The 21,759-nt window shown below is 36.6% G+C and overlaps 3 protein-coding genes across 5 annotated transcripts in view; 1 reads left to right on the forward strand and 2 right to left on the reverse strand.

The window, feature by feature from the left end:
• Positions 1-272: 272 nt before the first annotated feature.
• asb3 (ankyrin repeat and SOCS box containing 3) lies at positions 273-14,681 on the reverse strand. The gene is made up of 10 exons (XM_084134822.1): positions 13,951-14,681; positions 12,652-13,839; positions 10,961-11,119; positions 10,737-10,849; positions 8,979-9,111; positions 4,649-4,826; positions 4,222-4,428; positions 3,853-4,122; positions 3,552-3,685; positions 273-530 (listed from the first exon to the last, which is right to left on the reverse strand). The coding sequence occupies exons 2-10, from the start codon at positions 12,848-12,850 to the stop codon at positions 373-375; spliced, it is 1,551 nt and encodes a 516-aa protein (XP_083990948.1). The 5' UTR covers positions 12,851-13,839; positions 13,951-14,681; the 3' UTR covers positions 273-372.
• chac2 (ChaC, cation transport regulator homolog 2 (E. coli)) lies at positions 14,479-17,558 on the forward strand. 2 transcript variants are annotated; one of them, XR_014608921.1, is made up of 4 exons: positions 14,479-14,615; positions 14,753-14,788; positions 16,029-16,628; positions 16,726-17,558. XR_014608921.1 is itself a non-coding variant. In XM_084134823.1 (3 exons), exons 1-3 carry the CDS (start codon positions 14,481-14,483, stop codon positions 16,401-16,403), a joined length of 546 nt encoding a protein of 181 aa, XP_083990949.1. In that variant the 5' UTR covers positions 14,479-14,480; the 3' UTR covers positions 16,404-17,558. The 2 variants fall into 2 exon arrangements, 1 of the variants encoding a protein (XP_083990949.1); XM_084134823.1 differs by having other exon boundaries at positions 16,029-17,558.
• psme4b (proteasome activator subunit 4b) overlaps positions 17,434-21,759 on the reverse strand; it is a 35,211-nt gene continuing 30,885 nt past the window's right edge. For both annotated transcript variants that reach the window (XM_084134821.1, XM_084134820.1), the window contains 5 exons: positions 20,745-20,900; positions 20,491-20,653; positions 19,578-19,711; positions 19,330-19,469; positions 17,434-19,030 (listed from right to left, as the gene is read on the reverse strand). In XM_084134821.1, the coding sequence (XP_083990947.1) occupies positions 19,335-19,469; positions 19,578-19,711; positions 20,491-20,653; positions 20,745-20,900 (588 nt within the window). In that variant the 3' untranslated portion in view covers positions 17,434-19,030; positions 19,330-19,334. The remainder of the gene's footprint in view (positions 19,031-19,329; positions 19,470-19,577; positions 19,712-20,490; positions 20,654-20,744; positions 20,901-21,759) is intronic.

Genomic DNA, 21,759 nt, shown 5'->3' on the forward strand with positions numbered 1-21,759 from the left:
TGCGTTGGGCAATTAACATTCGAAGAGAGTATGCGTCTTTCAGGCAGAGTGACCTTGGAGGCAGACAGAGAGGAGAGCCGCTGAGAGAGAGAGAGAGAAGATAACGAGGCAGACCAAAGACACGGAGCAGAGGTGAATTTCAACATCAACTCAGTATGAAGGCCAGCTGTGTAAGAGGGGAACAGAACAGTGAAGAGAAATTGGTGAAATTCTTCATTTGTCCTCCCATATTTTCTAAATATCAAGGTAATGAAAAGAGCCAGAGTCCAGCTTTTTTTGAGCAGTCATTAAAATTTTATTAACATTATGTACAAAATACTGCAGTGGAACAAGTCGAGATAACTTAATTAGCCACAGATGACAGTCAGGCAGCTATGTGAGCAAGCCTGAGACGTCGCTGAACTGAAGGTAGTCCTGAAGCAGTGTGGGGACGGGCAGCTGTTGGATAAAGGAGGTCTTAGAGAGAACATCGCTGCCCACCGATGCCCGCACTGCCAGCCTGCACAGATGAGTGAGGGGAGGGACTGATTCTGGAAGCAAGAGCAAAGGGTTACTGAGCTGTGGCCACTTACCACATCAGATGATACATTCCAATTCATTAGGATTGGACAATATGGATTTTTTTTTTTTTTTTTAAATAAAATTTATGAAATAAATTAATACTTTCATTCAGCAGGGATGCATTACATTGATCAAAAGTGACACAGTAAAAGCATTGTTACAAAAGATTGCTCTTTCAAATCAATGCTGTTCTTTTGAACTCTCTATTCATCAAAGAATCCTGGAAAAAAAATTGGCATATATATATATATATATATATATATATATATATATATATATATATATATATATATATATTAGGGGTGTGCAAAGCAGCCGGTATTTGTATCTGTATTTGTATTTGTTGAGGGGGGAAAAGTATTTGTATTTGTATTTGTATTTGTATTCGAGTAAAATTCAAAATAGGTGTAAAAATCCATTTTTTTTGCGTTACACTTCTAATTTACGTTATAGTGTAAGTATTCTTTAATTATATCCATTATAATAATTATGGATATGCAATATTGGTTGATGTTTTTCCATAAATCCAGCAATTGAACATGTAACAAGGAACGTCATTGAAAAGAAAATAACATAACAGCCATTACCAACAACTCTGTCAACAGCCTATTGTCTAAATTACAGAGCTAACAGAGCTACTAGTGTTGTCACGGTACCAAAATTTCAGTATTCGGTACCAATACCAGTGAAAATCCACGGTTCTCGGTACCAATTTCGGTACCAAAGTTTAATTTAGATTAAATTTACATATATTAAAGTGTATATCACGGTTACAAAGATGGAAACTGTAGTATTAAAAACACTTTACAATAAGATTCAATTTGTTAGATAACATTAGATAAAATGACCTAACAATAAACAATAGTTATATACTGTCGCAATTATTCTCCTTGGGGTTAATTTAAAAATACATTTTTAAAATCAAAAGTTAACATTATTTATGTTAACATTATTTAATGCACAATGAATGAAGTGAACAAACATGACCAATCAAGTGTTTGTATTAAATAACATTCACAAACATTAATTAATGTTGTAAAAATATATTGTTCACTCAATGTGTTGATGTTAGATGTGCATTAAGTAATGTTAATGAATGGTATCTTGTAGTGTTACCAAATACAGGAGATAAAACGTGTTTTATTTGACTTGGCTGTACTTTTATTTAAATCCAAAACTGCATTCATATTTAATTTTAAAAGGGCTTTTTAAACCTGCTAAGAGTTATCCAGCCAAGAATAAGCCTAGAACAGCTTTTCTGAAGGACTGATATTAATGACATGATGACAGCTTTTTATTTCATTTCTCATCTCCATAAATATATCTAAAGCTAATGCAAGGGCTAGAAATCAATTAATTATTTGCTGATACTTCCTCGTCATCATGGAGAGCGCAGTTCGCACCGCGTCTGTCGTTGCTATGCAACCAACATAGGCGCGCCTGGAAAAACGAGCGCGCTTACCGCGCGCCTACATTTGAAATCTGCACGCGCAAAAAAAGCGCTATGTGAACGACCGCTTATGGCAACGTGACATTAGCCTAATCCAAAATATTTCCGTGTCATTTCCTCCTTTCTTATCAAGTGGATTTACAGCCGGAGGAAACGCAGCTTTTTGATATAAAGTTTTTCTTGTTCCCGAATACAAATATTTTTTTAAGTATTTGTTCGAAATAAGTATTCGTAAAAAACACATTATTTGTGCCTTTCCGAATACCGTATTCGGGTTCGGCTCCACCCCTAATATATATATATATATATATATATGCCAATTTTATATATATATATATATATATATATATATATATATATATATATATATATATATATATATATATATATATATATATATATATATACACATATATACATACATATATACATACATACATACATACATACATACATACATACATACATATATATATATATATATATATATATATATATATATATATATATATATATGCGCATTTGCTCATCTGTACATTACTTAAATAGTTAAAACTTAATAATCTTCTTAGTTAAAACTTAGTTTCTTGGTAAACATTTTAATACATAAACATTCTAATGCAAACTAATTAGTGGGTTTTTAATCATTTCATTAAAACAGTTTGAACTGATTACAAAAAATTAACAGAACTTAAAGTGCCCCTATTATGCTATTTTAAACATTCCTACTTTTGATTTGAAGGTCTCCTACAATATGTTTACATGTATCCAAGGACAAAAAAGCATTGCCTCTTTCCCCTCCCCAATGTCTGAAATGGTTCAATAAAGGATTCACTATCTCTAAACCCTGCCTTTCCGAGAGCTTCCTCTGCTCTGATTGGTCAGATGGTCGCATTTGTTGTGATTGGTCTATCAGCGCGTGTCAGAAAATAAACTCCCATTACCATATCTGAAATTCAACTCGTGAGGCTTCCTCGGCACTTGTATATGTAGAAATATGAACAGTCCTCATCCTATAAAGTGCATGCAAATTAAATTCGCAGCAAAGAAAACAGCATCTTCTCAACATGTCCACATGCTGCTACAATATGATGCTTCTCAGCTACAATTACAGTGTTTGAGGACGGGTCAAAGTGGACGTTGCTTGCGGGCAGCCGATGAAGACCATAAGCTGGCATTATGCAAATTTGTTACAAACCTATGTAGATTTGTTTCGGAAGTGAATTACTGATGATTAGTTTCGGCAGTTTAGAATCGATCCTTTCTTTTAGGAGACAATAACTTTATTTGTTGTGCGCTCTGAGCTTTTAAACTTCGCAGACCTTTTGCATAACAGCTATGTGAATGAAAGGAATGAATATCAGCACTTTAACTGTAATAAAGAAACTCTTCAGGAAACTTAATGAACAAATAAACTCACTATTTAGCTTAATTTCACTTTACCAACAAAATAATGGTGAATGTACAGTTCATATATGATATATGCAATGTATTGTTGAAAAACACCTGATCAAAGTCATAAAACCCACACAGTTCATACCGAAATGCTTCCGTGGCGTCCAGGTGCCATCTGTTCGACGGTGAGAGAGAATCTGAAGCATTGCGGAGGGCAGAGTCTTCCAATGAATGAACTCCAGAAAGAAATTAAGCACTCTGTTCTCAGCTTCTTCAAGCCTGCACCCAATTACAGCATTACAGGCAGAAGAGAAGAGCTTAACTCAGTGGTTTTTAACTCTGACGTTAATAAAGCACGATTATTTATTAAAAGCCATGCATGGTGAATCCACTCATGATTAAAATAAAAAAAAGGTGTGACACAACAACCGTAATGTGTCACTTACATTTTGTCCTGTAGGAGCAGCATGGGGTCCATTCCTGCTTTGAGCAGCAGGGGGAGCCAAAAAGAGGCGCTCTGCAGCTCGGCAAGGGCTCTATTGGCCAGCTCTCCGAGTCGGTCACCCTGAGGGAGCCCAGCGTGCTCCAGGATCAAGGGCAGGTGCTCTGGTACATGGCCCTGTAACGCAAAGGCATATATGCCCATGCTCACATGGGCCCCTGCTGCCAAGAGCATCAGAGTGATCTCACGAGTCTGGTGACACTCGCTGTCCAAACTGAAAGACAAACGGAAAAAAGAAAAAAAAAAAGTCATACTGTCCAACTGATTGTGTTTAAAATGAAAAGCAGGACATGAGTGTACATCTATGTCATACTTCCAAGAGTTGCACCACAGAGCCATGTCCAAAGGGCAGCTGTATCCAAACTGTCGACAGCTCTGGGCGTCTGGACTGTAGCCCTTCTTTAGCAAGACCCGAAGGCTGTCCGCTTGTCCGCTAAGTACTGCCAAGTAAACTGGACTGACCTTTCCTTCACCCCGGTCACATTCTCGCTTCGTTACCGGAATCAGCTTCTCTAAAGCACTACACAGAAAGACAAGAGATGAGCGGCCAGATTAATCCAGTGTAGCAAAAATTATTTCATAAAGGCCAAAGTTACGCTCTCATTTAAAAAGTAGAAAAGGTTAGCTTTCAAATGTTATTTATATTATACTAAGTAAATGTCACAATGTGGATCGTTTTTTAAAACGAGGTCTTCGTAAGCACTAAACAGACCCAGTGTGTAATTGACAAGCTGCCGTACCTTAGGCGACTGAACTGGGCCGCCGCATGGATGGGTAGCTGCCAGCAGTCCTCATTGCAGTACAGGTTAGGGTCAGCTCCATGGGCCAGTAAAACCTCCACACACCGTACGTGGCCCTCCTGAGCGGCAATGAGCAACGGTGTGGCCAGATCGTTTGCTTGGCAGTTCACATTCGCCCCTGTGACAACGACAACCTCGGCTTAGGCACACATCCTGATTTTAGGGGTCTACAGATTTTGTTGATCCCGGAAAAACATTAATGTCTGAAAATTTTATCATAACCATATCCCTACCCCTAAACCTACCCATAAGTTATCCCTAAATTCAGAGGGAAATGATAGGTAAATGAAATTGATGTAGAAGCACCTAACCCTGGTTGTAAGCCTAAACCTGACAAAGTAACTGACTGGTTGATTGGAATGTTGTTTCAAGGTCAACAAAGATGTTGATCCAAGAACATGTTTTACTTTGTGAAATCAGGTTCTCTTGCTATTGGTTCTGTTGCTATGTTGTTCGAGGAAAAACAAAACATGTTGATCCAGGAACCTGTTGTGCTTGGTGTGGCATTCTTTATTTAATTCCCATTTAAGTTAAATAAGGGTGTTCACCATAACGAAAAATAAATAATAATTATTAGGGATGCACCGATACCACTTTTTCCAGTACGAGTCCGATACTCCCATTTTTGGTACTCGCCAAAACAGATACCAAAAAACGATGCCTGTATTTTCACTGCATTTCTAATTTTTAAATGTATTAGATACACCAAAAGATTATAAATCATTAGTGATGCACCGATGTGAAAATTGTGGCCGATACCGATAACCGATATTAATATTGCTGTTATGGCCGATACCGATATTTACCGATGCCGATATATCTCTGTATAGAAAACACATTTTTATGATAATCAAATAAAAATCTATTTTCCAAAACACACATGCATTATATTGCATTGCATATAATGTGTGCTGGTCAACTTGTCTAAAATTAAGAAACCCCTAGAAAACAGTATAAAAAAAAAACATAGGAACATTGTGTATAGGATAGGCTACTTAATTTATTATTCCAATATCCAAATATGATACTAAAAAATACCACAGGGAAAAGGGCTTCTATTTGTGACGTGCTGTCTTTGCGTTTGAACATTGCACATTTTAAACAGGACACGCATTAACTGAATAAATGTTAGTCAATACAAACATATTTATAGAAAACAGTTGACAATGAATAGACAGGAGTCCAATAATAGCATAACGAAACACTTATTCTAAAAATAATAAGTAGGCTATAAGACGAATCCGACATATGGGCTGTGTTAACAGTAAAACGTCCGTCATTTAACGAATTTTAAAAACACGGATGGATAATACAAAATGCTTTCTGACATTTTGACAGAAAAAAAAACCCAAGCAAGAACAAAATTTAAACTTAGCCTGCCAATTTTTCATTTTACAATGATCTTCTCTCTCTGTGTGTGTGCGTCTGTGTTTGTGAGAGAGAGAGAGAGCGCAGCACTGATACAATGGTAGCCTACTTTTTAACCCATAGGCCTAAGTAACGAACGCGCTAGTTTTCATACAAAATAAATATGTAACATATTAGGTAGGCTACTTTAGTTATTATTAACACAATAACGTAACACATGAAGGCTACGTTTCTCAACACTGAGAATGAATAAATAAACACCTGTTTCTCCACTCGCGCTTATCAGTAATCCACAAATCACACGTGCTGTCACTTTTGAGAAAAATCAAATTTGAACGGGTATCAAATATCAAGCAATATATTCAAATATCTACGAGTCAAAAAACGATCAGTCAAAAATGAAGAGGAAAAAAACATACAAGTCGCACTGGACTGCGTTAACAATGTTACGGACGGGACAGTTCTCCGTTATGGACGTGAGCACTCTGAAAGCGGCACTAAAAGACTGCTTTAAAACTTTCACAGAGACCTCAAATAGAAAGCACAAAGCCTGTATTTAAATTTAATTTAGTTTTGTATTAATTGTATCTTAATTTTGATCAATGTTTCATCTACAATTTGCCTGGATTTAATAAATAAGAAGTAAATATAGTAGAAAATATTTAATCAGGACACGGAGACGACGGTGCGTGAACCTGGAGCGCGTCTCATAAATGAAACGAAACCTACCTGCCTCACAGACCTGAGACATATATAGAAAGCTTGAAATGTCTATTTTTAAACAGAACAATTCAAAACGAAAGAAAACAGACTGTTCTCTGCTTATGTCATCTGTATGAAATGTGTATTTCTCTCAGGTGCGTTCACTACTGCAAAGATCGCGAGTCAGCATCGTCAACTTCATCTTCAACTTCACACGTCAAACATCGGCCTGTTCACATCGGCCATATTTTGACATCAGAACGATACCAATGTGTAAAAAAATGACCATATCGGCCGATATTATATCGGCGGCCGATATATCGTGCACCACTATAAATCATATTAGTTGGCTTAATTTGTTCATCAAATATATATTTCCTTAAGTTATTTTCATGCTTAATTAAGCCTGCTAAATGCATTGTATGAGCTTCTGTTACTTTCACTGTTCATTCTATTGTTCTATCATATTTTATCTTTCATTTAATAGCACATCACATATTTAGAGCAGCTCCAGAAGGGCTCAGTGCTGAGGATTGGGTCAGTGTTACAAATGTTTAGACACCAGTGAAATATCAATTCTTTATTCCAATTTTGATACTACAAAAACTACCAGCCTAATTAATGTGAATTTTAAAACATTATTAAAGACAAGTAAGCAGTCAGTAATAAAATAAGGACAAATAATCAAATTTACACATATATAGCACAAATAGCACAAATAAATACAATAGAAAAAAGAAAGGCTACAAATGAAATAAACTTGTGTTTTTAGAGTTTTTCGGGTAGATCTAACAGGTACAGACATTTTAATAAAGTAATCAAATGTGAAAAAAACATCGCATATTCTTTATAAATTAAATATTGATGGATATTTTTGTAAAGTTGAAAAGGGTAGCCTATTTAGCCAAGAACAGTGAGTAATTTATTTGTCCTTTGTTTGATTAACATTAAAACACAGCAGCAGGTTTATTAGACTGCTGCCCCTTTAAGACCGAACACGGACACGGATTTGAATATACTCTCTATGTTCACTTGAAATATAACCGACTTTGTTTACTGGGATACTCGCCAAGACGGGCGTTTTTGCATAAACTCTCTCTCATCAGTTAACGTTAATAATAAGCTAAATGCCTTGTTTTACTTTTCTTTTTAGTTTTCTTTCCACTGATGTCTGTGAAAAGGAATGCGCTCGACCAGCTCGCACGCTTCTGTGCCACTGCGCGCTCGATCCACTGCGAGTTTTTCTCAGCTCACGGACCACAGCTATATAGGCGTTACTATATTTCGTTTAATATTCCACTAATAAGTTACATTTACTTCATAGACAGCCTTCTTTTCTTTATCCCCATTATACCCTCTGTTGTCAATGTTTCTTTGCCTGGACACAAACACTGTTTACACGCTGCCTGTGGTAGGCTATCGGTTGTTGGTATCGGAGCATTTTTACGAGTAGCCTACATGAGCTCGGTATCGGTGCATGCATCCCTAAAAACGTGAAGAATGTAGGTCATGTCAAGTTCTTAGAACAACTCACTGAGAATGTACTCTTTGTATTAATGTTGGTTTAATATGACTTCTTTAATATAAACTTCTTAATGATTTTCAAGAGAAATTGTGATGACTAAAATGTCAAGTAAAAAGTAAAACAATTTCCCTACACATTTTACAAAACATGGGATAAAAATAAGTTTTTGTAACATTATAAATCTTTTATCTGTACTGTCACTTTTGATCAATTAAATGCATCCTTGCTGAATGGAAGTATAAAGTTCTTTAATTTTTAAAAGAAATATTAATAAGCAGCAAAGCAAGCAGCCAAACTTTTAATGAGGCTTTTTTCACTATGAAGACATATTTTTTACATGATCCATTTCTTTTTTTTACTTTATGCCACCCCTCCTTCACCACCCAAAAAGTGTGAACATGAATTTTAATTAAGAAATTAAAAATGTATTCAAGTCTCTGTATGTCTATATTGAATTTTTACTGCAATCATTGAATACATTCTTTTTTTTTTATTGACCCTTACATCAAACTGCTTATCTGTCTCAGAAGAATGTGTCACTGTAAATAGCACAGTGGATACAGTAGTGCTAGCTCTAATGAGTTGACACTGAACATTGACCAAAGCATTTAGTGTACAAAAGTGCAATGCAGTTCATACTTCATACAGGATTAATCATTAAAGAAGCGTTCTCACCGGCATTTGCAAGAATCTCTAAGCATTGGTGATGTCCATATTGTGCAGCAACAAATAATGGTGTGATCCCATAGTCATCCACTGCCTCCAGAGAGCACATGCTCACCAGGAACCTCACAATCTCAGTATGGCCCTGGAAGTGTTATTTACAGATATTTATTGCCTCAATTTCTTAATGAAAGATTTTGATAACTGCCTCAGATGTAGGATTTAAAAGCTTGATTAAATTACACACACTATGGCCCTGGGCTTTCATTTTTTGAAGTTTAATTAAACATTTAGAAGTATAAAGCTTATTGATAGAGGTATAAAAGCAAAAGAGTAATATCGGGCAACATAAATAATTTGATTGATGTTCTAAATAAGTAGTTGTTTTTTAATGATAACAACTTGCTGATAAGCCCTTACACTTAACGGTCAGTAAAAAGAGCTGCAGAACTTATACACTCACCTAAAGGATTATTAGGAACACCATACTAATACTGTATTTGACCCCCTTTCGCCTTCAGAACTGCCTTAATTCTACGTGGCATTGATTTAACAAGGTGCTGAAAGCATTCTTTAGAAATGTTGGCCCATATTGATAGGATAGCATCTTGCAGTTGATGGAGATTTGTGGGATGCACATCCAGGGCACGAAGCTCCCGTTCCACCACATCCCAAAGATGCTCTATTGGGTTGTGACTGTGGGGGCCATTTTAGTACAGTGAACTCATTGTCATGTTCAAGAAACCAATTTGAAATGATTCGAGCTTTGTGACATGGTGCATTATCCTGCTGGAAGTAGCCATCAGAGGATGGGTACATGGTGGTCATAAAGGGATGGACATGGTCAGAAACAATGCTCAGGTAGGCCGTGGCATTTAAACAATGCCCAATTGGCACTAAGGGGCCTAAAGTGTGCCAATAAAACATCCCCCACACCATTACACCACCACCACCAGCCTGCACAGTGGTAACAAGGCATGATGGATCCATGTTCTCATTCTGTTTACGCCAAATTCTGACTCTACCATCTGAATGTCTCAACAGAAATCGAGACTCATCAGACCAGGCAACATTTTTCCAGTCTTCAACTGTCCAATTTTGGTGAGCTTGTGCAAATTGTAGCCTCTTTTTCCTATTTGTAGTGGAGATGAGTGGTACCCGGTGGGGTCTTCTGCTGTTGTAGCCCATCCGCCTCAAGGTTGTGCGTGTTGTGGCTTCACAAATGCTTTGCTGCATACCTCGGTTGTAACGAGTGGTTATTTCAGTCAAAGTTGCTCTTCTATCAGCTTGAATCAGTCGGCCCATTCTCCTCTGACCTCTAGCATCAACAAGGCATTTTCGCCCACAGGACTGCCGCATACTGGATGTTCTTCCCTTTTCACACCATTCTTTGTAAACCCTAGAAATGGTTGTGCGTGAAAATCCCAGTAACTGAGCAGATTGTGAAATACTCAGACCGGCCCGTCTGGCACAAACAACCATGCCACGCTCAAAATTGCTTAAATCACCTTTCTTTCCCATTCTGACATTCAGTTTGGAGTTCAGGAGATTGTCTTGACCAGGACCACACCCCTAAATGCATTGAAGCAACTACCATGTGATTGGTTGATTAGATAATTGCATTAATGAGAAATTGAACAGGTGTTCCTAATAATCCTTTAGGTGAGTGTATATAAGGTATGTGAATGTAGTATTTGTGCAAATTTCAAAGTTTCCAAAACATAAAAGCTTCATAAATCATAAATTAGAATTGTAGTTTAAAGCTATAACCTTGTAAACAGCTTGATGGAGACAAGACCAGCCTGACACAGAGTGAGTCCCATTGACTTCTGCTCTATTTCGCACCAGCAGCTCCACAACATTTTTGTACCCACCATCTACAGCTAGGAGAAAAGAAAAAAAAGACAAATATATAACAAGACTCCAAAGAGGGAAAATACACATGGTAAATATGATCTGAGATGACCTGTGATCCTAGGTACTTTTGGGTTTACCTGCAAAGAGGGGACAGGAGAGCTCATTGGTTGTCCTGTTAATGTCCGCACCACCTTTGATTAGCCACTTCACCGCCCGGAGGTGTCCATTCCTCGCAGCAAAGTAAACAGGAGTCTCTGAGTTATGTGTCAAAGTGTTGACATAATCTTCACAATTCACTGAAGTAAAGAGGAACATTGAGATACAATTAAAGACCTGCACATTAAAGAAAACATATCTTGAACAGTTTAATAATTATACAAACATACCAGTGTGTCAAAAGAGCTCTGATAGTTGGTCTTCAAGGGACAGTTCTTGTAACTAAATCTGAATATGTGCATATTTAAATACTTAAAGGGTTAGTTCACCCAAAAATGAAAATTATGTCATTAATGATTCACCCTCATGTCGTTCCAAGCCCGTAAGACCTCCGTTCATCTTCGGAACACAGTTTAAGATATTTTAGATTTAGTCCGAGAGCTTTCTGTCCCTCCATTGAAAATGTATGTACGGTATACTGTCCATGTCCAGAAAGCTAATAAAGACATCATCAAAGTAGTCCAAGTGACTACAGTGGCTCAATCTTAAGTTTATAAAGCGACGAGAATACTTTTTGTGCGCAAAAAAATAAAAAAAATAACGACTTTATTCCACTATTCATTTCCTTCTCTCTGGGCCTCGAGTTAGTTCATGTAGTACTGCAGTACTGCAGTACAACCCAGATGTGCTACGCAGTTATACTACGTGAAAAAACTCGAGACCCAGAGAGAAGGAAATGAATAGTGGAATAAAGTCGTTATTTTTGTTGTTTTTTGCGCACAAAAAGTATTCTCGTCGCTTTATAAACTTAAGATTGAGCCACTGTAGTCACTTGGACTACTTTGATGATGTCTGTATTACCTTTTCTGGACATGGACAATATACCGTACATACATTTTCAATGGAGGGACAGAAAGCTCTCGGACTAAATCTAAAATATCTTAAACTGTGTTCCGAAGATGAACGGAGGTCTTACGGGCTTGGAACGACATGAGGGTGAGTCATTAATGACAATTTTCATTTTTGGGTGAACTAACCCTTTAAACCAGCACTGGAACTGAAAAAACAAGCAAATACTGTCTGTCTCATGAGGGGAAGATTTGAAGGACTATAAAACAGAAATGGTTTCTCACACAAAGCTTAGAATATGGCGCTCAAGTTGCATAGATAAATGTTTTAATACATTTATGTCATTTGTCAAGATTGACAACCCCAGTCCCCAATCGTTTTTACTTTGTGGAAAAGAGCAGCTTACACATTTTGCCCAATATTTCCTTTTGTGATGTATGCAAGAAAGAGATTCCAACAGATTTGGAATCATACAGGTAGCCTAAATGAAGCTAGAATTTCCATTTCTATGCGAACTCCCTTCCCTTCAACATCCCTTCATTGCCTAAACAAATAACTCTATTTGATGGTCCATAATGCATCTTTACACAGCTGATTTAAGGCGGCTCAGTGCCTGCTCAAAATTCGGTGTAAAAAACGTAATGTTGCCTAAAAGCCAGACTAAACTCTGTCGGCTCTGACCCACCTTAGGCCCTAGTATAAAAGTATACTATTAAAATGGCTGTGTAAATGCATTTATGCCACATTTAAGCAGCATTAAACAGTCTGCATAAAGAGACCTAATTGGCACTTCAGAAGCGTCTGTGTGTAAGTAAGCTCTTACCGGCTGCAGGGAGGAGTAGCCGCACACACTCCGCTGACCCAGCCGCCGCGGCCTCATGCAGGGCGTTCCAGCCCCGGTTATCTTTCACGTCCACCGCGAAGCCTCTCTGGATGAGCTTCTGCACCCGCCGACCCTTCCCCTCCCGGGCTGCCAGCGCGACGGCTGAACAGGTGTCTCCAAAGCACTCCGTGAAGTCCATCGATTTTTCCCTCCACACAACACTAACTTTACCCCTTAAACATTACTGAAATAGTTCATGCTAACATTATATAATTTCCACACAGTGGCTTTTAACTGTGCACGTTGACAGTTCCAGATCTTGAATTACACCTGCCTTATACTGCAGTGCCACAGGTTAAATCTCTGTAATGCAGTGAAGTCAAGTGCACACTAGGTTACATGATAAGCAGGGCAGAAAACGGTGCTTTGATTGCAAAATAACGAGTTAACCACTTCAAGTATGCTAGTAGTCTAGTTCATTTCCCCACTTTGAATCTTTAAGATGTTCACAAGACAACAAAAAGATCAAGTGAAAAATCATGTTGCGGTTCTAAACATCTGTAAAGTTTAAACACATAAATTAATAATGACAGAATCCACAAGCCAGACCAAATAAATTTAACGGAACTTCCGGCGATGCTGTTTCCTGATTGGCTGATTCAGGGCTCCGGCTAGAACAGACATGTGTTACTTTGCGTTCCGACTATAAATAAATAAGCGGAAATTATAATAACAATAGTATTTTATAAACAAAAAAACGATTCCAATATTTCGTTTTACATATTTTGAATTGATCCACCCACTTAACCGAAACCCGACACTTCCTTAAAACAGAAAGGGAGATATTATTAAATAACTGACAGTATCTAGCAAATTCATCATTCAAATATTTAACTAGATATAATTACATAACATATAACAGCAACATATAAAACAAAGGCGAGGCAAAGCATTGCTTGTCTATTGAACAAGCGGTCAGAAAACCTAGAAATACCATTTTAATTTGTGTAATATAAAAGTAACTAAGTAAAAATAAAGGAATGAATGAATAAATAAACAAACAAACAAATAAATCACGATCATTTCGATTTAACTATTGTATTTTTAACAAGTCTACATAGTTAACTTCCTTCACATAAATAACAATTATTGTATAACTTACCCATGGGTTTCATCAGAAATCCATTGCTACAACAACCAGGGGCGTAGTTTGTGGGGGGGTTAGGGGGGAGATAACCCCCCCAATATTTAAATCTATGCATTACAACCCCCCCAATATTTATACCATGATCCATCTACGCCCTTGACAACAACTATAATTATTAGCGTAAGAATTCTAAAATGATTACTACTGTACTGTATTAAATATGTTGATATTCTGGTTACAGTGGTGATTCATTGTAAGCGTTTAATTTTAAACCGGTAAACTGGCTTTTATTTTGAAAAATGATATCTCCCATTATCCAGTTTATACAGTCTATGGTTTATACCTTCAACTAATGGCGTACAGGTTTTAACGTTGATTTTTGTAAACAATGTTTTTTATGACAGCTTGTAAATTAGACGTCAAACGACGTCAAGAGAGGAAACTTGATGCGAGGCGACTTCGGCTGGATCTGTATCTGCCCTTGACAAGTATGTGTTTCTTTTGAAATCTTCAGTAATAAGTTACTAATAACACCTAACTTATGCATGCCAACCCTGTCACCATACCTAACCAGACTCGTCAGTGGCACGCAGGCCCTAAAAAACACGTCCAGCATCTACATATAAGTCGAGGCTGTCGAGTATGTGTTCAGCAGACACACCGTGAGCAGAGAGCAGCAAAGATGTGGGTTTTTGGTTACGGATCTTTGATTTGGAAAGTTGACTTCCCGTACGAGGAGAAACGAGTGGGTTTCGTCAAAGGTTTTAGTCGCAGGTTCTGGCAGGGAAGTACGGATCATCGAGGGGTGCCTGGAAAGGTATGGACCCGATTATTCCCTATCAAAGTCATACGAGTTGATCAACAGCATGTGTCCAGTCATAGTGACCTTTAAGGATGACAGAGCACTTAACACAGGACGATTAACACTCTTATTTCTTATTGATTTTATTTCAGCCTGGGCGAGTGGTGACATTAATAGAGGATCCTGAGGTAATGAAATACTGCTAACGTTACCTTTAAGCCATTCTACTTTTTTTGACCCATCACCCATGACTTGTTTTTCTATTGCATTTTTATTTTTTTATTTTTTTTACATATTTTGATTAACGTTACCATTATCTAACAGTAATTATATACAGTTATAATTCCCTAGCATTAAAATGTATCCAGTGCTGGGATGATTACTTGCAAATTGTAGTCCATTACTGAATACAAATTATCCTACATGATAAAAATTGTAGTTAGTAACTATTACATTACAAATTTAAGGTAATATAGTCAGACTACTTTTAGATTACTTTTGACCGAACTATTTTGAATTTTGAAACATTGCATTATGTCACGGTTTCCCAAATTAGGGTTTTGGGAATGAACTGCAGCTGGGGTTCAAAATAAAATAAAATAAAACTAAAACACACTAACTAAAAAAAAAAATACAATATTTTATTTGTTTATGCTGTGTGGCATCTCAATTTTAAATGTATTTATATGCACGACTAGTCGGTCTGTGTGCCATTCCATAAAACTGGAAGACTTTCTGAACATATATGAGCAGTAGGCTTTTTAGAAAGGACATTTTAAAAGAAAGAATAATTAGGGAGTCAATGAATTCTTGATAATTTAATGCCAATTTGTGAATATTAAGTAATCATGTAATCAATAAAAAAGTTACTGTAGTCTGAATATTTTAAAATGCAATATAATCTAATTACAAGTATTTAATTTTTGGAATCTGATTAGCCTATGTAATCTATACAATGAATAGTCTATTTTCTCATTTATGTTCTTTGGACCATTACAAATTATTTTTGCATCATGTAGTATTATTTTAATGACATTTAAGTATGCATTCCTGCTTTTGTTCTTTATTGATTTTTAAATAATTATTAAACGACTTTTTATACGTTGTCTTTGTTTTTCAATTAACTTGAAAAATATATATATATATTTCATTTTTAAATACATTATCAGTTTTATTTTGACCTCCTGAGGTTGACAATCAACATCTGAGATTTAAACGCACACTTTCACTTACCGTTTATTTAAAAATATAACTATTTAAAAGTTTCAGACCCTGTTTTGTACCATTTTCATGGGAAGTGCCTTTTTTTTTATATATATTTGTAATATTATCATTTAATGATAGCATTAGATTTACATGCATTTCATTCACATGCACAAATAATCCAAACTGTTTGTGTGTGTTCGTTCACTCTCCTCTTTCCTGTAGGGATGCGTATGGGGTGTTGCTTATAAGTTGCCATCAGGCCAAGAAAAGGAAGTGAAAGAGTATCTTGACTACAGAGAAAAAGGCGGGTATGGGGTGATCACAGTTACATTTCATCCCAAAGATGAACAACACCAACCAATGCAGGACACGTTGCTCTACATCGGATCCTTTAACAACCCAAATTACCTTGGCCCAGCGCCTTTGGAGACAATTGCTCAGCAGATTGTGAAGTCTGTAGGCCCCAGTGGCAAGAATACAGATTACCTGTTTGAGCTCGCCGATGCCCTCAGGCAACTAGTTCCTGAAGACTTCGATGATCACCTGTTCTCTCTGGAGCGCCTTGTGAAGGAGCTGCAGGAGCAGGAGATGGAGTGATCTGCTTTTGTCTATGTTGTCCTTAATCTTCTTAAGAACTCAGGAATTTAGTTAATTTCTTCCTCGTTTATCAACTATGACAGCTGATGCAAACGAAACCCTGTTACCCGCTAAAGCATTAGATAACCAGTACTTTTCTGTTCTTTCAATAGAATTATCCAAGGCAGTCTCTTTACTGAACACTAGATTTGTATGACGTGACGTTTCACATTATTTGTCTTTTATGTTGAACATTACAGCATACACTGAAATCCATTTAAGTATCTGAAAATGACCTGATTTTAAGTACCTGATACAAATCAGGTACTTAAATGGATTTCAGTGTATGCTGTAATATATATCATTGCTGTCCATGAAAATGTAAAAGTTATTCTACTGGGGAAACTTGAATATATTACAAAGCCATTTCTTATTCATTTCTAAAGTTCCTTATCTTCAAATAAACCATGGAAGGGTGAATCTCATGAACATGTTCGTCACTTTAAAAAAAAAATATATATTATTTATGAATTTGATAACATGAAACATGTTCTTGAGACCATTAAGAATTATTTTTGCTTCGTGTAACATTATTTGAATGGCATTTAGGTATGCTTTACCACCAAATTCCATTAACATACTATTAATTCTTTGCACTTTTTTACTGTAACATGGTAAATTTTTCTGGTATGTGTGGATTCATTAGAATTATGATTATATCAGTAGAAAAAAGAAAACTCACTGGGTCCTCAATTTTCCTTTATAAAAACAATACCATTGGCCGGTTTCACAGACAAGGCTTAAGCCTAATCCAAGACTAAAATTCATGTTTGAGCTTTAATTCAAAGCAACTTTCACATATCTTAAAATATATCGGTGTCATTGTTTTGTCTCAAGATGCATGTTTTTTTTTCTTTTTCTCGTTAATAAAATGTAATTATTTTATTTTATTATTTAGTTAACTAATTTAACTAAGGCCTATTCCAAGCCCTGTCTGTGAAACCAGGTGAAAACTTTTTGGAATGTTTCAAACTGAATTTGTGAGATTCACCCAAGTTAATCACTTTCTTTATTAAGGATACTTTGTCTGAATAGTTACAACTCCACTCTGTTGTTGTACCGATAACATTGTGTACTGGATCTTTCCTGAATTTACTACAATGTTCCAAATGCTAATGTCTCCCAAGAGTTTTTGTTTAGTATAATTATACTAGTCAATAAGGACTTTGACATATTGCGAGACCCAGCAAAAAAAAAAAAAAAGTAGCAATATTATGGGGAAAAATAATGTTTGCATTTTTAATTTGTTAAAAACAAAAACTCATTTATTGGCCTTGAGAGTAAAATGAAGCAAACATCTAAAAAAATAAAATAATAATAATAATAATAATAATAGAGAAAAATCACTGCAGTTTTGGCGTTAAGCTAAATAATGTTTCTGTTATGTACACTCTCAAATGTAAAACAGAACTAACCTTGGTAGAACCTGAAGCCCTTCCTGGCGCTGTGTGTGATTCAGAGAACAATCTTAAGTGGTTTTGTACTGAGGCTGGAGTGAATTGTGACAGAAGAACAAAAACAATCCCGGAATCTGTCACTTGCCAATAAGTAATGGCTCAAAACATCATCATCACCCCGCCATAATTTGGTCAAACTACAAACATGCACACTCAAACCAACATGCATGTGTATCCCGCCGCCTTCCACAAACTCGCACAATTCTCACACTAAATCTGGTCAGGCTGTTCTCGATCGAAGACGTGTCAGTCGTTTATGCATAGATAAATGCATATGTACAATACACAAATGCATACATACACATATGAATACACAAACACATAGGACACAAAACAAAACCCTGTTGTGATGGCAAGTGAGCAGAGAGCTACAGGACAATGTCAAAGCTACCTTCCTACAATAACGTCACAGTACTCAGACTTGCGTCCTCATGTAATGATAAAAAATAGGAGGGCTCAGCCCCAATATATACTTCATCAAGTTACTGATGCCAGTCTAGCGTAGAGCAATAACAGCCAAAGAGGTGCATGCCGCATCCGATTACCACGGAGATTTAAGTCGAAAAGATGCCTTTTTCTATGTCTCTCAACCAAGAATCACATGCTGCTAGCTGTAAAAGGCTTAAAGAAAAAACAAAATGCTAAACGATGAAAAATATCCCAGTGAAATGGGGAAAAGTGGTTTTGACAATTCTAAACATGCTCAGATCACTGAGAACCTCACATCAAGAGAGCATGATGGGGGCTTTGGAGTTGGATTTATGGGGCAACCCATAGGCATTATGTCCTTCATCACACTTTTAATGTCAACACAGGATTAGAGAGGGGGGGGGGGGGGGGGAAATCATCTAACTGTACAACAATATTACAGACTGCAGGCAGTACATCCCTGCGCTGGTAAACCTTAAATATTAAGTATAGTTGAAATGCAAAAATATGGGCTAGATATATACATACAAACAGTACGTACAGAGTATATTTCTAAGTCGTTGAATCGCTCGCTTCGTGTCTGTGTACTCCATTCGACTCCATCATGCCTATACGTGCCTCCTGCCCTCCTATTTTATTTGAATATAAAGTAAAAAAAAAAAAAGAAGAAATAACTAAAACCTGCAGAAACACTGTTTCAACCTGAAAAGAAACAGATAAAATATGATCAGGTCACAATCACGCAATTAAGCAGCTTTTAAAGACTAGAACAGCTTTCATTAATGAGTTACTTTGGCAACAGGACAGAACATTATTAGCAGAGTCTAAATCAGTATGGCTCACTGATCTATATAATGACTATCATGTCATTCTATACAGATCAGTGGTATGGCTGCATTTTAAAACCTAGTGAGCTGCCAACCTAGACAGCATTTATTGGGCATCACAGGATTAACTTCCTAGGCTGGCGGTTTGCTTAAATGAGCGTCTTTGCAACATACCCAATCTATGCATAGTAGCAAGGTGACACGAGAAGGTCTGTGAGCACCACGAGCTGGTCGTCCGTGAACTGCTGCTTGTGCTCCAGCCAGTTGTCGTGATGAGTGCGGCGGAAATTAGACAGAGTCTTTTTCACGGTCATCTAAATCAGACGGAGAAAGGCTTGTATTGATTTTTGTTAGATTTAATGGGCCGAAGCGCACAAGAGGGAGACAGAAAGCAATTGTGTTTGTAGTGACGAGCCGTGTACCTCGATAGGCTGCGTGTCGTTGAGGTGAGCGCTGAGGTCCATGAGGAGCTGAGGCATCCAGGTCGGGACATCATACGGGCTGGATAAGATGCAAGCGCTGATTCCCAGCACTCCGGCGTGACGCCGCACCAGATCTGAGGACAAATTAAACAATTTTCTGTTATTTTTTTTAATAAAAAAATATCTGTGTGCTTTAGTTTAGTTCTTTTATTCAGCAAGGACACATTAAATTGACCAAAAGTGACAGTGAAGACTTTTACTTTATATTTCTTATACAAATAAATGCTGTTCTTTTTAACTTTCTATTCATCAGAGAACCTTTTGTATCTGCATCATGGCTTCCGCAAAAATATTAAGCAGCTCAACATTTTTTCAACATCGATGATCAGAAGAAATGTTTTTTGAGCACCTAATCACCATATTAGAATGATTTTTGAATGATCATGTGACACTGAAGACTGGAGTTATGATGCTGAAAATTCAGCTTGCATCACAGGAATTAATTATATTTTAAAATATATTAAAGCCCTGTATTCCTTGAAAGAAAAGAGCAGGGGAACAGATCTAGACGACAACAAAAAAAATCTATTAAAATAGAAAACAGTTATTTTATATTGTAATAACATTTTACAATTTTGTTGTTTTTACTGTATTTTTAATCAAATAAATGCAAGTTTTGCTTATCAAGTGAACTTATGTTTCATCAAAAAATATATACATAAAAATATAAAAACAAAAAAAAGAATAATTTATTGTTTTTTATGTACAGGTGTTTCGTGCCTTTTTGTAACAGGATAAGACAGAGGGAATGGGGGAATGGGAACTTAAATTCTGTGGGCATAAAAGCTACTGTTGTGCCACAGTTACGACCCAAACTATTACAGCACTGCATGTGATTAAAGCGTGATCATACCAACTGAAGGAATGGTATCCACCACAGAGCCCAAGTCTCTTTTCCTCTTTTTGGGCAATCTGGTTTTGCATAGAGCCTCAAAGTGAGTCTGCATGGAGGCATCCATTGCCAAGAAGTTACACTGCAGGAAGCCGCTGAGAGTGGTGGCAGCCATCTCTCTCACCTACGGCACAGAGATGCAAAGAGATGAAGGTTGAATGAACATAAACTGGCATGCTGGCATCATCATTTATTCAGTGTTGCCCAGAAGGTACCTCCAGCTGCTCATCCTCCAGTAGCCTGATGACCAGTGCTCTTACGTCCTGAACAGCCTGCTCGGTGCTCAGTATGGTGAACAGATTATAGAACACCATTATCTGGAGGTATGTAAGCACTGAGAACCGTGCATGCCAAGAGCTGCTGCCAGCGATCTGAAAATATAACAAGAATCTTATGTTATGATGTGCTCATAACATAACATAACATAACTATGTCGTTCATACCTCTAGTTCATAAATGCCAGAGGAGAACTGGCCCACGACTGAGCCTGGGTTCTCCCAAGGTTTTTTTTTTTCTCCATTAGGTCACCTGATGGAGTTTTAGGACACCATTAGGTCACTTGATGGAGTTTTTCGGTTCCTTGCCACTGTTGCCTTTGGCTTGCTCAGTTGGGGATATTTAATTTTATTCTATCAATCAATAAATTCCACTAGAAACAAACTTTGTTGTATTATTTTATTTTAATACTGTGAAGCTGCTTTGATACAATCTGTATTGTGAAAAGCGCTATACAAATATACTTGATTTGATTTGATTTGATTTATGATTCCACAGCAAACAGTACTCACTAGAACTGGGTAAGTAACTAATTTGAAAATAAATACATTTATAGATAAATGATATAATAAAATTGTCATTATTTTTTATAATTATAATTACAATTATTATAGGGTTTTATTATAGCATTTTGTATGTTTTCTTATAAAAATGTCTTGAATAAATGTTTTCATTGCAAATTGTATTTATTAACATTACCAGTGTTATTTTAGGATTATTTGTAAATTATAACTACTAATATTTTTAATTAGCTTTTATTTTCATATTTTCAGTTCTTCATTTTAGTGTAGGTTGTAGTGATTTTTTTTTATGTGCTTTTGTCATTTTTATTAATTTTTTCAATATTTCTGTATAACTTCAATTTTTACTTCAGTTTTACAGGGTTGCTGCACACTTTTTAAGGCTTTTTAAGACCTTTTTAAGACCTGAAGAAATCAAAATTAATACCGTACA

The sequence above is a fragment of the Abramis brama genome (assembly GCF_963993115.1).
Source record: "Abramis brama genome assembly, chromosome: 14".
Taxonomy (NCBI): Eukaryota; Metazoa; Chordata; class Actinopteri; order Cypriniformes; family Leuciscidae; genus Abramis; species Abramis brama.

Bases quoted from the DNA above. Each gene is read 5' to 3' on its own strand.
- asb3 (XM_084134822.1), bottom strand. From the start codon at position 12,850: ATGGACTTCACGGAGTGCTTTGGAGACACCTGTTCAGCCGTCGCGCTG. The intron at 4,827-8,978 runs GTGAGAACGCTT...TCGTTGTCACAG, and splicing joins AGAGATTCTTGCAAATGCCG to GGGCGAATGTGAACTGCCAA. The intron at 4,429-4,648 runs GTACGGCAGCTT...CTTTCTGTGTAG, and splicing joins GCCCAGTTCAGTCGCCTAAG to TGCTTTAGAGAAGCTGATTC.
- chac2 (XM_084134823.1), top strand. From the start codon at position 14,481: ATGTGGGTTTTTGGTTACGGATCTTTGATTTGGAAAGTTGACTTCCCG. The intron at 14,616-14,752 runs GTATGGACCCGA...ATTTTATTTCAG, and splicing joins ATCGAGGGGTGCCTGGAAAG to CCTGGGCGAGTGGTGACATT. The intron at 14,789-16,028 runs GTAATGAAATAC...TCTTTCCTGTAG, and splicing joins CATTAATAGAGGATCCTGAG to GGATGCGTATGGGGTGTTGC.